Source organism: Entelurus aequoreus, linkage group LG15, assembly GCF_033978785.1.
Source record: "Entelurus aequoreus isolate RoL-2023_Sb linkage group LG15, RoL_Eaeq_v1.1, whole genome shotgun sequence".
Taxonomy (NCBI): Eukaryota; Metazoa; Chordata; class Actinopteri; order Syngnathiformes; family Syngnathidae; genus Entelurus; species Entelurus aequoreus.
In genome coordinates, this window is record NC_084745.1 from 18,476,950 (window position 1) to 18,491,784 (window position 14,835).

Genomic DNA, 14,835 nt, shown 5'->3' on the forward strand with positions numbered 1-14,835 from the left:
CAACGTGAGAATCGCGATTCGAATTCGAATCGATTTTTTCCCACACCCCTACTGCCTACTTTATGGGTTATAGATAAACCTATGGATAACGGACACAAATATAATAGTCTCTTTTTCAGGTGAGCGACGACGCTAAAGGCAGTGCCTTTAAGGCACGCCCCCAATATAGTTGTCCGGGTGGAAATCGGGAGATTTTCGGGAGAATGGTTGTCCCGGGAGATTTTCGGGAGAGGCACTGAAATTCGGGAGTCTCCCGGAAAATTCAGGAGGGTTGGCAAGTATGCCTGCAGAGAGCATGACGTCATACTTGCTTGGCGCTGTTGCTCCAGTTGGACTCTCTCTCCTTAAAAGCTGTCCTCTTATATTTGCACATTTTGTAGATTGCTGTCTGTGGGTATATCTGGGATACATTAAAGTTACGTCCACATTGCAGACATGCTGACTCCAGACAATCGCGTGCATCTAGTTTACTTAATTACAACATCCGGTTACGGCAGTGCTGTTTTTGCTGGTCAGTCTTTTTTCGGTGGTCAAATTTTTGGTGCATAACTTGTCAATAGTGCTGGGGTGTCAAACTCATTTTAGACGGGGGGCCACATGGAGAAAAATCTACTCCCAAGTCAGACCTACACTGTTTTAATGTCCATTTCTCAGATGATGCAATTGTTGATGACTGAAGTGCTGATATCAACAAAACCTAACACCCCCCCCCCCCGCCCCAACCCCACCCCCCGGATTGTAAATAATTCAATGTATATACTCTGATGATTAACTTGTGTGATGACTGTATTATGCGGATAGTATATATTTGTACCATGAATTGATTAACGTGGAACCCGACTTAAACAAGTTGAAAAACTTAATCGGGTGTTACCATTTAGTGGTCAATTGTACGGAATATGTACTGTACTGTGCAATAAAAGTTTCAATCAATCAATCAAATCGGAGGTATCGAGGACAGTATCGATCCGCACATCACTATATTAACCTATATTCAGCATCAAGCAACAATATTTCCATGATATTGTATATTATGTACTGAGGTATTTATGCTCCAATGATAGGCGTCCTGCAATTCCAAACATGACATAAAAAAAAGGAAAATAATACAGCTCATACATCTGCAGCTGACTTACAGATAGCGTTTTTGAAGCGAGTCAAGAGGACACAATTGTCTGCGACACAAGTATTTTTTTGACTGCAGTTTCATGCTAGGTTAGCCTGTTTGCTAAAGAGAAACAACATGATCAAACCTACAGCAAGGTGGGCTTTTTCAGCATCATGGGAACTTTTAAAAGCTCTTGCTTTGTGCTGGAGGAAAGTAATTGGTGGAACACACTTGGAGTGTGTCTTTTCATCTGCCATTTTGTTTACCCTGCAGTGGCTGTTACGCCAAATGTCTTCCCTCTACAAAAACCTTCCCTCCCCCATTTACTTCCGTGGTCATGTTTCCTCTTACGTCATTGACAGCGATCGATAGCACTTCGGCTTTGACTGCCCGTCGCTGGAAGGATACTTCGTCTTTGACAGCTGCTGGAATCTGAAGAAATCGATTATTTTTTTTTTTTTGTGTACAGGCGCGAAACAGGACAGTCGCGTGCAGGTTAAGGACCCCCGGCAACTTTGTGATTTTATTGGACGCAGCCCCGGAAGTAAATGGGGGAGGGTAGGTTTTTGTAGAGGGAATAAATTTGGCGTGACATGGCCAACAGAGGTGAAGGACTATTGTAGTAAAGTCAGCTTGACATCATACTGGACGGACTCAACAACAACAACAACAACAACAACAACAACTAAAACCAAAGGTAACCCTGTAAAATATTAGTGCTTTGTTCCAGAAGTCAGTGGCACACTGTGTTAAGCTAATGCTAATTCTAATTGGTCCACACCAAAACTCTCTAAAATATCAGGAAATATGCATTTCCCTTTGAAAATATAGTATGAGCTGCTGTATGGACGTGTTTTTTCTGTCGCCCTAAGATCTTTACTTATGTATTTTTTCTCAATTGCATTTTTTCCCTCCCAATTTCATGTTTTTGTTTTCTTGTTTAACTGTATTTTTAAAATAAAGTCAAAGTTAAAGTACCACTGTTAGTCACACACACACTAGGTGTGGTGAAATTACCCTCTGCATTTGACCCATCCCCCTGTTCACCCCCTGGGAGGTGAGGGGAGCAGTGAGCAGCAGCGGGGGCCGCGCTCGGGAATCATTTTGGTGATTTAACCCCCAATTCCAACCCTTGATGCTGAGTGCCAAGCAGGGAGGTAACGGGTCCCATTTTTTGTAGTCTTTGGTATGGCTCGGCCGGGTTTTGTACTCACAACCTCCCAGTCTCAGCCCACTGAGCTGTGCCAAGGGTCAATTAAGTATCACTGTGGGATTCAATTAGCTGTCAGGCCGCACTTTGGACACCTGTGTTATCGTATTGGTGACTGAGTGCTTTCATTCATTCATTCATTCTTTCTTTTATATTTTCTTGTATTCTTTCCCTCTATTTGTTTTTTTTCTTTATTTTTTTTTAGTCTTTCTTTGTTTCTTTTATTCTTCATTCAAAAGTTATCTGAACAAATACAATTTTAACATGAAAGAGCAATATTAAGAAATGTATTTTTTTTTTTAAAATAATACTGCCAAGATTTTTTAATTACATTTTTAGATGATTAAGTAAACTTGAAATGTAAAAAAAAAAAAAATCAATTTATTTATAATTGATTTATTATTATTTATTCCATTATATTATGTGGGCAACAGGGCTCGGTTGGTAGAGTAGCCGTGCCAGCAACGTGAGGGTTCCAGTTTGATTCCCGCTTTCGCCATCCTCGTCACTGCCATTGTGTCCTTGGGCAAGACACTTAACCCACCCGTTCCCAGTGCCACCCACACTGGTTTAAATGTAGCTTAAAGATGTAGATAATGGGTTTCACTATGTAAAGCGCTTTGAGTCTCTTGAGAAAAGTGCTATATAAATTTAATTCACATTTATTTTGAAGTAGAAACACTTAAAAATGTATAGGTAAGAAGCATCTCTATTGTATTTAATGATTGTATGTGCATATTCTGGTTAAAACGATTCAAGGAAGTGGCTCAGATCATAAATCTTGATGTCCTTCAAATGCAAATACATCACTTTAAATTCAGACTATTTTCCAACTTGCATTCTCATGAGTGCATTATTTAATCACGTCCTTTCTTGTGTTGCTTTATTGGACTTTTGCAGGAGTATTTAAAGGTTGAGCTGACATTTCGGTGAGGTAGAAGATCATTCAACACAACTTTTCCCCTGCTTGCAATTTTTCTCCATACAGATGACATTTGGATTAAATTAATCATTTGTAAATTCTTAATTCCATTGAAACAAAATTGTAGATTATTTTTTATCGATATGTCACTGTTTATGAGAGTCAAAGGTTGTCATAATGTTATGGAAATAGTCAGGCAGGGGTGTCCAAAGACCAAATAAAACAAAAACTCACTAAAATAAAATAAGGTGTTGTGATCAGTTATACTAATACCAACACAGCTGGTTGTTTTTTCTTTCAAAAAGCTTTATTGCTTTGCATATTTGATATACATTGGATGGGTTTTGCATATCTGTGTTTAGTGGACAGCCCTGCTGTATGTTGATGAATGCCAAATATGCTTCAAATCAGCTTTTTTATTGGAACATTCAAAGAGAGAACAACTTTACATAAGTGGCTAGTTAAGTGAAGCTTGGAGGAGGTCTGAGGTGGAGCTAAAGGGCGCCCCCTGCTGCAAGCAAAGCGTGTGTGCCGAGATAAAGGCGCTCTCTTGCTTATGGGGTCCATAGATTTTTGTCATGAAGCAAAGAGGGTGTCTGTGTTGTCATGTCCATCTGCACGCTTGTGTGCGTGTTTATTTCTTGCGGTAGTCTCCCTGCTCGGGGAACTGGTCCCCGTAGCGTCTCAGTATGTCCTGGAGGGTGGGCATGACGTGCGACTGGGGCTGGAAGGACATGTGAGGCTCCTCCTGGCCGCTCTGGTAGGGCTCGGCCTCGTACGAGTCCTGCTCCGGCATGCGCTCGCTCTCCGCCGCCGCTGCCTCCGCCTGGCTGGGCTCGGGCTCGAGTTGGGGCTGGGCCTGCTCGGGTTCGAATCGACGCAGGCGACAGTTGGGGTCGTACTCGGGGTCGCAGTGCGGGTTGGAGGGCTCCAGAACGCCGCTGCGGCTGCCGTCAGCGTTCAGGTGGGGCTCGTACGCCTCGGCGGGGAAGGGGATGCGGCGGTGAGCGTTGGGTCGAGGCTCAGTAGGTTTTAAAGGGAAGCACTCGCGGTCGTAGCCGATGAAGCAATCGTAGCCTTCCTTGGTTTTTCCCGGGGGGCCCAGTGGGTGGCGCTCCTCCCGAATGGGCTCCTCGTAATTGGGCTGAGAGAATGGATACTGGTGCCGGGTGGCGGGAGGACTGTGGCGGTGCATAGCGGCGGCGGCGGCCTCTCTCATTGCAGAGAAGGGATCATTGGGGTTGGACTCGGGCGCCGCCTCCATTGGAGGGGAGTATGGGTCGTTGACCTGAACGTGAGCCATTAAGCGGCGCAGCATTGCATACGGGTCATTGGCGGGCGGCGAAGCTGGGGCGTTAGCCTGGCGGTACATGGCGTAAGGGTCGCTAACACTGTTAGTGCTAGTATAAGCATCCCGATACATGGCGTAGGGATCATTGTAGTGCTCGGCAGCAGGGGGAAGGACACGAAGGGCGGCGGCCTCCTCGGGTTCCTCTTGTTGGTACGACTCTGGGGGGCTGGCGAATTTGGTGGCGGTAAGGGGGTTGCAGCCATCCTCAAAGAGGGGGTTGCAGGACCCTATGCCAGCAGGGGCAGGAATTTTTGAGGCCCGGGGAGCCTGGAGGGACAAAGACACTAAGATTAGAAACTTCTACAGATGAAATCAGAAACGCAGGTGTGTTGCACCAATCTCACCGCTTGGGAGGCAGAGTAGGCGCAGTACGGGTCCCGGAGTGGGTCACAGTTGGGGTACTTCAAGTGGAGACCAGAGGGGGCCCTCGGCACCAGCTGGGGTATGCAGGTGGGGTCCTTTTGGGGGTCACAGCCGAGTTGGGCATAGGAGGGCGGTGCCCCACCGGAGGGTGAGTAACCATAGGCGGCTCTCAAGTGGTACTGCAAACACTCGACGTCTTCGGCGCCGCAGATACGCAGCAGCTCAGCCTTCTGCTCCTGAAAAGTGGAAAACGTATTTCTAGCGGGATTCTACCACCGAGTAGCAAAATGAAGAGCTTCTACCTTAGGAAGGAAAGAAATTGACGATGGTGCGAAGTAGTGGTAACCCGACTGCGGCTCTTTGGCTGGGGAAGAGCGCACGTAGAGAGGGGCGGGGGTCTTGACGGGGGCAGGTGCAGGGGGGGAGGCAGGCAGCACCAGCGGCAAATACGGACTCTTGCCCGAGACCAAGGCAGCGTACAGGCAGTGGGCGTCCTTGGTGGGGTCACAGGTTTTGACCGGCGCAGGCTTTGGGGGCTCTGGCTTGGGCCTGCTGGTGTACGACGCCACACAGTTGGGGTCTTCCGAGTCTGCGCAGGACTTGTAGATGTCGCCCAGGTGGCTCAGGTAAGCCTTGTATGAGCGACGACTCTCTGCGCGGTTCTTGTTCTGGAGGTACGCCAGGTAGATGCGGTCCATCTCCTGAATCTAAAAAGGGGCGAGTCTGAGATGACTTTGGGGGAAAAAAAATAGTCCTGGAGGTTAACTCACCGCCTCCTGGTTGCCGTTGTCCGTGAAGTACTTGTACCAGCCCCAGAAGTCCGAGTGCTGCTTGTACCAGCTGATGTTCCTGCGGTTACGGATTAGTCTCCTGTGGGCCGCTGCCGCCGCCGCCTTCTCCTGGATGCTCTCCCCCGCTGAGGGTGAGAAGGAAGTCACAGATAATCCCCAAGGCTTTTGAGCACCGGAATGGTGACTTTTAAAAAGTTTTGCATAAAAAAACTTATATAGTTATGCAGAACAAGCGTTGTATTTACCATCACGCTTGGCTTTGCTGGCGATCGGCCCGGCGGACACGTCGGCTGCAAAAAAACCCAGAAGAAAACAACAGCAGATGTGAACGGAAGCAGATTGCGTTGACTTTTGCTCACACCGACTACGATGATGAAGAACGACGTTAACGCGCAAACGCTTACAGGCGCAAATTCTTCAATAAAAAGGACAGCGGTTGCTCGCCTTCGCCCGCAGGGGCCCGCTGACTATGGCTCTTTGTAGATTTTATAGGTGGGCCTGTAACACTGTGGACCCCCTGCTGGTTTCTAAAAGCTGCGTGTGAGGGAACAGTGGATTCAGCTTTTCTGCAGGCTTCTTTCATCTCCCCAGGGAAAAGGTGTTAATGCCTTGCAGAAGGAGAGGAGGAGGATGGAGGGATGGTGGGGTTAGGGGGGGGGCTTCAAAAGTGCCTAAGGTAAAAACATCATTCTTTTTGTTGATCAAAAAAAGCTCATTCAGGAAGCGATGGAGATGTAATGCCATGGAAGGGGGATGTTTCTTTTTAAACGAGCCTTAAAAAGAAACGTCTGGCACATCTGGAAACAGGGGAGCAGTTTGAGAAGGAGGAGGAGGTGATGCTGACAGGTAGTCATTTTAATTTTTTTTTTACATGAGCATGAAAGAGAAAAAAAACCTCCTTCCGTCTGTTTTAAAAGGGGGAAGTAAGTATTTAAAACTTGTAAATCTGACAGTCACCTCCTACCTGAGCTGATCTGAACCAGGTGGTGGAGGTTTACTTATGATCGTCATGATGAATAAACACGATGAACAGATGAGGAACTGTCAGCAATAACACAAGTCTCACTCAGGAGTATGTGGGTTTTTTTTTGGCCAGGATGGAAAAATATTTTAAAATTGTAAAAAAAAAAAAAAAAAAAAGACTTATATGAAAGCTTTTTTGTGATTTTTTTTTGGCAAGGATGTAAAAATATTTTAAAATTGTAAAAATACAACAAAAAACAAACGAACGAAAAAAAAAGACTAATGAAAGCTTTTTTGTGATTACTTGGCCAAGATTTAAAAATGTTTTTGAAATGTTCTTTTTCTTTTTTAGACTTTAATGAAAGACTTTTTTTGATTGATTGGCCACAATTTAAAAATGTTTAAGATTTTTTGAAAATCATCGTGATGATGGATAAACACAATGAATAGATGAGGAACTGTCAGCAATACTACACTTCTCACTCCAGGATTGTGTAGGCTTGTTGGTGATTGTTTGGCAAGGATGTAAAAACGTTTTTGAAATGTATTTTTTTAGACATTTATGAAAGCTTTTTCTGTGATTGTTGTGCCCTAAAATGCCTGATTTTTGCAGCAAAAGTGGCACTTGTTTTTTTCATGAACATTACATCCCCTTGTGATTTTATGAATTTGTAATCAGTGTTTAGTTTTTTGTAACCCTAACTCCAAAAAGTACACGATTTTAACAAGTCTAACAAAACATGATTTATTTTTCTTCTTGAAGTTAAAAATGTTTGAACAGCTGACAGATATTGCAAGCCTTTTTTGAGCTGTCAGAATCTCTGGAAGTTTTTCTGGAAGTTCTTTGCAAAAATTGCAATGGAAAGCACATTGTTTTTTCCCCCCCTTTTGGTGGGAAAAAAGGAAAATTGCAATAAAAAAATGTTGTGATTTTTCCCTCTGAAATTATAAAAAGGGAAATTTGCTAATGAAAAAGTAATTAATGAAGAAATATGAACAAAAAGACTACGAAAAACATGTGACCGACATGGCACAAAAATGTGCAAAATAGGCTTCAAACAATCCTAAAAATACATTTAAAAAAGGACAGATTGTATAACAGCTGTACACTGACTACTCTAAAGTACATCCAAGCTTCATTTTTAGCATTATCCCCTGAATAGATGTACTGAAGTAAAAAATGGTTGAAGGGTGTACATTTATGAGATATTCTATTATTATTTTCAAGATATTGTTTTTCTTAAAGTGTATTCACCTTCATATCTTATCCAACCGTGTGCTCCATCTGAATACAATGAAATCTGAAGGAAAAACTTTAATGTAACATGCTGTACTTTTACAGCATTGTGACATGTCACCTAACAATACAGTGGTACTTTTGTTTTTGGTAATCCAATCCAGAAGGTCAGAAAAAAAATTGCAATTTTTCCCATAAAAAATAACAACCTAAAATTTTACCTAAAAATATGAACACCAAAAACAATTAAAGTGAACAATTCTAGTTTTAAATGCACAAAACAGTGTAGAATACTAGGGGTGTAACAGTACACAAACATTTCGGTTCGGTACGTACCTCGGTTTAGAGGTCACGGTTTGGTTCATTTTCGGTACAGTAAGAAAACAACAAAATATACATTTTTGGGTTATTCATTTACCAAATTTGCAAAATCTTCCACCAAAAATATTTTTCTTAGTGGAATATTTGATGTGAAGTAATCAGAACCTTGGATAGGTCAATAATTCATAATAATATTGATTTTGATTCAATATTATGTTTTGAGCAATGACAGTTTGAAAGAAAAAAAAACAGCTTTGTTTTATTAGTCAAAATTGCAACTTTTTCTAAATTTTATTTGACCTTTAAGCTTTTTTATTTCACTTTTGTTATGTTTTTGTTTATTTTAATAGTATTTTTAGAATGTGCCGTGGGCCTTTAAAACATTAGCTGTGGGCCGCAAATGGCCTCTGGGGCACACTTTTGACACCCCTGCTATAGATAATAAAAAATTAAATGTGATAAATTTATGGATAAAAAGCAGAGCCTGGCGACACATGCGCGTTTATCATAACTCTCTCGCTCTCTCTGTCTCTGCCCCTCCCTCACGAATGCTGCTGCGCGCACAAGTTGTTTGGTTTTTAACCCCTTTTTAACCCTGAACGTACATTGAAAATACATGCAACCCTAACTCAAAATGCTGGACATTTGAGGCATTTAAGAAACTCCGCCCTGAAAGCTCCGCAAAAGAGGACATGTCCGGTGAAAAGAGGACGTCTATCGTAGCCCGTTAGCTGCTAGCATGCCGTGTGTTTTGCCTCGGTGTGCATTGTTTACACAACGTGCGTTACACTACTTAATATGTCCGTGTGGAAACTCGTTCGGTACACCTCCGAACCGAACCGGAACCCCCGTACCGAAACGGTTCAATACAAATACACGTACCGTTACACCCCTTTAGAATACATATAGCTAAGTAATGAAATAGATACATATATATTTTGCATAATTTTTAGCTTTATTGAATTATTTTTTGCCGACCTGTGTACTTCGCTAGGAGTTATTTTCTTAAATCCAATAGTGTTTCTCACCTTCTTTATCAAAGTACTAGCATTCACAACTTTTTTTGGCCCTACGATGGATTATTTTGCAGTCGTATATATAATCACACGCCGACAAACAGAGTAGTTTCGGGCTAAGAGTTTTGGAAACAAAATGTGTGATTTCCAATGTTGAAAAAATTCTTTATACCGTATTTTTCGGACTATAAGTCACAGTTTTTTTCATAGTTTGGCTGGGGGTGCGACTTATACTCTGGAGCGACTTATGTGTGAAATTATTAACACATTACCGTAAAATATCAAATAATATTATTTAGCTCATTCACGTAAGAGACTAGACGTATAAGATGTCATGGGATTTAGTGATTAGGAGTGACAGATTGTTTGGTAAACGTATAGCATGTTCTAAATGTTATAGTTATTTGAATGACTCTTACCATAATATTTGACTTGACTTGACTTTATTAATTCATGCTTGCAGTGGAGCCAAGGCCCCACTGAAAAAACAGCTGAACTTTACAATGAATATCAAACAAACAAACAAAAATAAAAAAATAAAAAGAACAGACAGTATTTTATATAAAAAAAACATTTTCAGGGCAACAGCAGCATGGAAACTATTAGCATTCTAGTATATGACTGTAGGGTATATGTTACGTTAACATACCAGGCACGTTCTCAGTTGCTTATTTATGCGTCATATAACGTACACTTATTCAGCCTGTTGTTCACTATTCTTTATTTATTTTAAATTGCCTTTCAAATGTTTATTCTTGGTGTTGGGTTTTATCAAATAAATTTCCCCCAAAAATGCGACTTATACTCCAGTGTGACTTGTATATGTTTTTTTTCCTTCTTTATTATGCATTTTCGGCCGGTGCGACTTATACTGCGGAGCGACTTATAGTCCGAAAAATACGGTATATATTTTTTTCATGTCTGTGTAGGAAAACCCTCAGCACTACTTGTTTACGTAGCAGATTTCATGACAAAAGTAAACTTTTCAAGTACCACTGATTGACCGACATTAAAATACAGTAGAGTAGTAGGCCTAAGTAGTTGTTAAAAACAAGGCAGAAGTTTAATTTAATATGTATTTGGCCACTAACATTACACACAGTTTGAACAGTAGCACTTGTAGGAAGGTAAAACACTGTACTTTAATCAATTTCAATTATTTGGCGTACCACTAGATCAGGGGTCGGCAACCCGCGGCTCTAGAGCCGCATGTGGCTCTTTAGCGCCGCCCTAGTGGCTCTCTGAAGCTTTTTCAAAAATGTATGAAAAATGGAAAAAGATGAGGGGAAAAAAAACAATTTTTTTTTGTTTTAATATGGTTTCTGTATGAGGACAAACATGACACAAACCTCCCTTATTGTTATAAAGCACACTGTTTGTATTAAACATGCTTCACTGATTGGAGTATTTGACAAGCGCCGTTTTGTCCTACTAATTTTGGCGGTCCTTGAACTCACCTTAGTTTGTTTCCATGTACCATAACTTTCTCCGACTTTCTAGGACGTGTTTTATGCCACTTTTTTTTCTGTCTCTTTTTGTCCACCACACTTTTAACGTTGTGCGTGAATACACAAAGGTGAGTTTTGTTGATGTTATTGACTTGTGTGGAGTGCTAATCAGACATATTTGGTCACTGCATGACTGCAAGCTAATCGATGCTAACATGCTATTTAGGCTAGCTATATGTACATATTGCATCATTATGCCTCAGTTGTAGCTATATTTGAGGTCATTTAGTTTCCTTTAAGTCATCTTAATTCAATTTATATCTCATGACACACTATCTGTATGTAATATGGCTTCTAATTTGTTGCGGCTCCAGACAGATTTGTTTTTGTATTTTTGCTCCAATATGGCTCTTTCAACATTTTGGGTTGCCGACCCCTGCACTAGATGGAGCCTGCGTACCAGAGTTTGAGAATCACTGGTTTACTTTATTGAATAGCAGGAAAAGTACATTTCATAGTTCATTATTTGACAGCTAAAATTTGCTTTGTGAAATAAAATGTCGAACTGTTATTGCATAAATCCGAGCGTCCACTGCAGTGGACATTACATGCCGTTTTTAGAAGACATATATAGTGATACTACAACAATATGTTTATTATAGTTATAGTACAGTTTGCAGTGGAGTATAACTGTACCCCTCTGAGATCGCTCTCTCATGCTACTGCTAATTGGACAAGCAAAAAATATTTTAAGGGCCTCCACAGGGTGAACTCACCAGGCAGCAGCATCAGCATCAGTGTGGCAGCCAGTAGGGCGGTGACGCCGGTCCTCCTCGCTCCAGCCATGACTCGTCTCTTCTCCTGCCGAGACAAAGTCAAAGTGCTTTTAACGAGCACAGAAGTAAGAAATGACCCCAGACGTCACCGTGAACTTGACCAACTTACGGAAGAATAACAGAGCTTCTTACCTTTGGTTGCCTAGGCGACAAGTCTCACTGCGGAACCGGCTGGGGGATTGACTGATTGGTCCACCTGTGCTCAAAGTGTGTGTGCGTGTGGCTCGACTCGACTCCCTGAGACAAACTGCCGTGACGGACTGAGCGGTGCCAGGTTTTAAACAAGGCCCATCATCACTGACACACAACAGGTATTCATTAACAGCCGTGCAGCAAACACACACAGGGAGGAGGGGGGTTCAAGACCAAGCTCAACGAGCGCTCTGATTGGCTGAGGGCTTCTGCTGGATCATTTACCCTAAGGGCACATTTGGGGATTCATGCAATTAATTTTTTATGCTTCTTAACATATCAATCAGCTTTTGACCATATTGGAATTTGTTTTATTTCCTTTTATAAAAGGGTCCGTTTTGTGAATGGAGGATAAAAGTGTTTTGAATAAACTCTCCTTATTCCAAGAATAATCATGCAGCACAATGTTATCAATTATTGGCCTTATAAATCTGCAATAGCCTTGTCTCATTTTTGGGAAATATTGCATAATTATCCCCATTGAACAATAATAACAGGAGCTATATTAAAAAGATAATCAAACCTTCAGAAGTTGTACTTTTTTTTTTTTTTTACAGTTTTATGGGGGTTGGGGAGGGTGAAACATTTTGGGACCTAAGAATCAATTAAAAAGATAACTACCTTCCCAGGTATGATATACAGTACCTACCCGCCTGTTGATTCACTATTTGTTATTTAGGCTCAAATGTGCCCGTGTTGCGTTCAAGTGCAGCCATACAGCGTGGGAGAGGATTGATGAAGGTCAGCGAGTTACCAGAAGGCATGTGAAGCCAATGAGAGGATTTGTCTTAAGACTTTTTATGAAAGCCTGTTTGTGGTTGTTGAGCAGGATTTAAATATATTTTATAAATGTATAAAAAAAAAAAAGACTTTTATTAAAGCTTTTCTGGGATTGTTTAGCCAGGATTTAAAAGTGTTTTTTGGGCTTTTATGCAAGCTCTTTTTGGGATTGTTTGGTCACAATTAAAAAATGCTCTAGATTTTTTTTTTCCAGACCTTTTATAAAACATTTTTTATTGTTTGGCCAGGTTTTAGAAATGTTTTTGAATAAATATTTTTTTAGAGTTTTATGAAAGCTTTTTTGGGTTTGTTTGGCCAGAATTTAAAAATATTTTTGAAATAATTTCTTTTTTACTTTAATAAAAGCTATTTTTGTGATTGTTGGACCACAATTTTAAAAGGCTTTAGATGTTATATCAATTTTTTTTTAACTTTTATATAAGCTTTTTTGGGTGATTAATTGGTAAGGTTTTAAAAATCTTTTTGAATTATTTTTTTTTATAGAAAAGCTTTTTTTGTGATTGACCAAGATTTAAATGTTTATTTTTTTAATCTTTTATGAAAGCTTTTTTTATGATTGTTTGCAGCCTAACATTCCTGATTTCCGTGGCAACATTTTCAAAAAGTTACAGCAGAAGTGGCAATTTTTTTTTCCCCCATTAACTTTACATCCCTTTGGGATTTTATGAATTTGTAATCAGTATTTTTTGTAACCCTAACCCCAAAAAGTACAGGAATTCAAAATGTCTAGCAAAATGATTTTCTTGTTGACTGCATTTACTGTATCATTTTGTTTGGGGATCACTAGCACGGCGTCTGGGTACAGCTATTATATACACTACGGTGATGTAAGGTACTAACCAGTCTTTTGATTTATTATGTTATTCAGGCTAAGATGTGCCCGTGGTGCGTTCAAGTGCAGCTATACAGCATGGGAGAGAGTAAATAAACGTCAGCGAAGGTGCCAAAAGACTTAAAAAGCTAATGAGGGGAGCCAAGATGCCACATAAGCACTTCTCGAAGGCCGCGGCCAGCACCAAAACCGTATGCACAGCTTGTAGCACAGTGTGAGTGCAAAGCACACACACACACACACACACACACACACACACACACACACACACACACACACACACACACACACACACACACACACACACACACACACACACACACACACACACACACACACACACACACACACACACACACACTTACACTTGGGAGACAGCTGGTCTGCACATGAGGAATCCGATAATCTTCAGCTTCCTGCACGCTTTGGCTACGTTGGGGCACGTTAGCCTTGTAAGACACAAACTTGAACAGTTTGTGTGAAATGTAGCACTTTGTGACTAGACGGGCCTGAATGTGCGCGCCTTAATGAGAGTAAACAGAGATGAGGATTTAGAAAAGCTTCAGCGTTTATGTTGTTGTCTGGGTGGTGAGAGGTCGGCCTGGGTTGGAGTCGGGTTTAATGCGTCAACGTGTAGGAAAAAAAAGAAGTTTCTGCTGTGTCATGCTAAAGGACGTGTTTCTGGCCAGATGTTTGCTTCTTTGGGTTCTGTTGCCATGGTAACAGAACAACTAGGCAGATGTGCGCTAATGCAATATAGGGGTGCATCTTTTCTACCTGCACACGCAGCCGTCGCTGAACAATAGCTGCATTCTACAGCATGAAAATATTCTAATTCAGGGGTGTCTAAAAAGTGGCCGGCAGGTAGTATTTTACCGGTTGAATAAAAAAGCACATACATAGGTTAAATGTAACGGGGAAAAGTTGCAATGTTGACTCTAAAAACACAAAGCTGCAATGCAGGCTGTTTTTTCTTTTTTTTTTGTCATTGCTACAAAGATAATGTATCAAAATCAATGTTGTTGTAAATGATTGACTTATTCACAAATTCCAAGTACTTCACATCTTAAATATTTTGTGTGTTTGCCATTTAAAAAAACTTAAGTTTTATCTTACAAACAAGGAATAAAACAAATATAACATTTTTTAAATAAAAACTTATAAACAACAGATCTGAAGTTGATCTTGTCTTAATTGTAGCAAGTTGAAAAATAATGAATTAAAATCAATTGTGTTTTTAATTATTGACCTATTCAATACAATTACTTCAGCTCAAATATTCCACTGTCAGTTCCACTCAAAAGGAGCATAAAACATAAAAGCGTCGTGGCTCGGTTGGTAGAGCGGCCGTGCCAGCAACCTGAGGGTTCCTGGTTTGATCCCCGGCTTCCGCCATCCTATTCTATCCATGAGCAAGACACTTCATTCACCCTTGCTCCTGATG

General features: G+C 41.1%; 1 protein-coding gene and 1 long non-coding RNA gene across 8 annotated transcripts; one reads left to right on the forward strand and one right to left on the reverse strand.

The window, feature by feature from the left end:
* The first annotated feature begins 1,430 nt into the window (after positions 1 to 1,430).
* LOC133630402 (uncharacterized) lies at positions 1,431 to 13,647 on the forward strand. 5 transcript variants are annotated; one of them, XR_009821246.1, is made up of 4 exons: positions 1,437 to 1,805; positions 11,496 to 11,631; positions 11,713 to 11,877; positions 13,428 to 13,647. It is a non-coding gene; the product is annotated as an uncharacterized LOC133630402 (long non-coding RNA). The 5 variants fall into 5 exon arrangements; XR_009821247.1 differs by lacking the exon at positions 13,428 to 13,647 and adding an exon at positions 12,438 to 12,676; XR_009821248.1 differs by lacking the exon at positions 13,428 to 13,647 and having other exon boundaries at positions 1,431 to 1,805; positions 11,485 to 11,631; positions 11,713 to 12,260.
* On the reverse strand, positions 3,586 to 12,145 carry and1 (actinodin1). 3 transcript variants are annotated; one of them, XM_062021973.1, is made up of 7 exons: positions 11,699 to 12,145; positions 11,507 to 11,591; positions 5,991 to 6,035; positions 5,725 to 5,870; positions 5,257 to 5,661; positions 4,936 to 5,190; positions 3,586 to 4,858 (listed from the first exon to the last, which is right to left on the reverse strand). In XM_062021973.1, exons 2-7 carry the CDS (start codon positions 11,574 to 11,576, stop codon positions 3,875 to 3,877), a joined length of 1,905 nt encoding a protein of 634 aa, XP_061877957.1. In that variant the 5' UTR covers positions 11,577 to 11,591; positions 11,699 to 12,145; the 3' UTR covers positions 3,586 to 3,874. The 3 variants fall into 3 exon arrangements, with proteins under 3 accessions (XP_061877957.1, XP_061877958.1, XP_061877959.1); XM_062021974.1 differs by lacking the exon at positions 11,699 to 12,145 and having other exon boundaries at positions 11,507 to 11,619; XM_062021975.1 differs by lacking the exons at positions 11,507 to 11,591; positions 11,699 to 12,145 and adding an exon at positions 8,282 to 8,346.
* Positions 13,648 to 14,835: the final 1,188 nt, after the last annotated feature.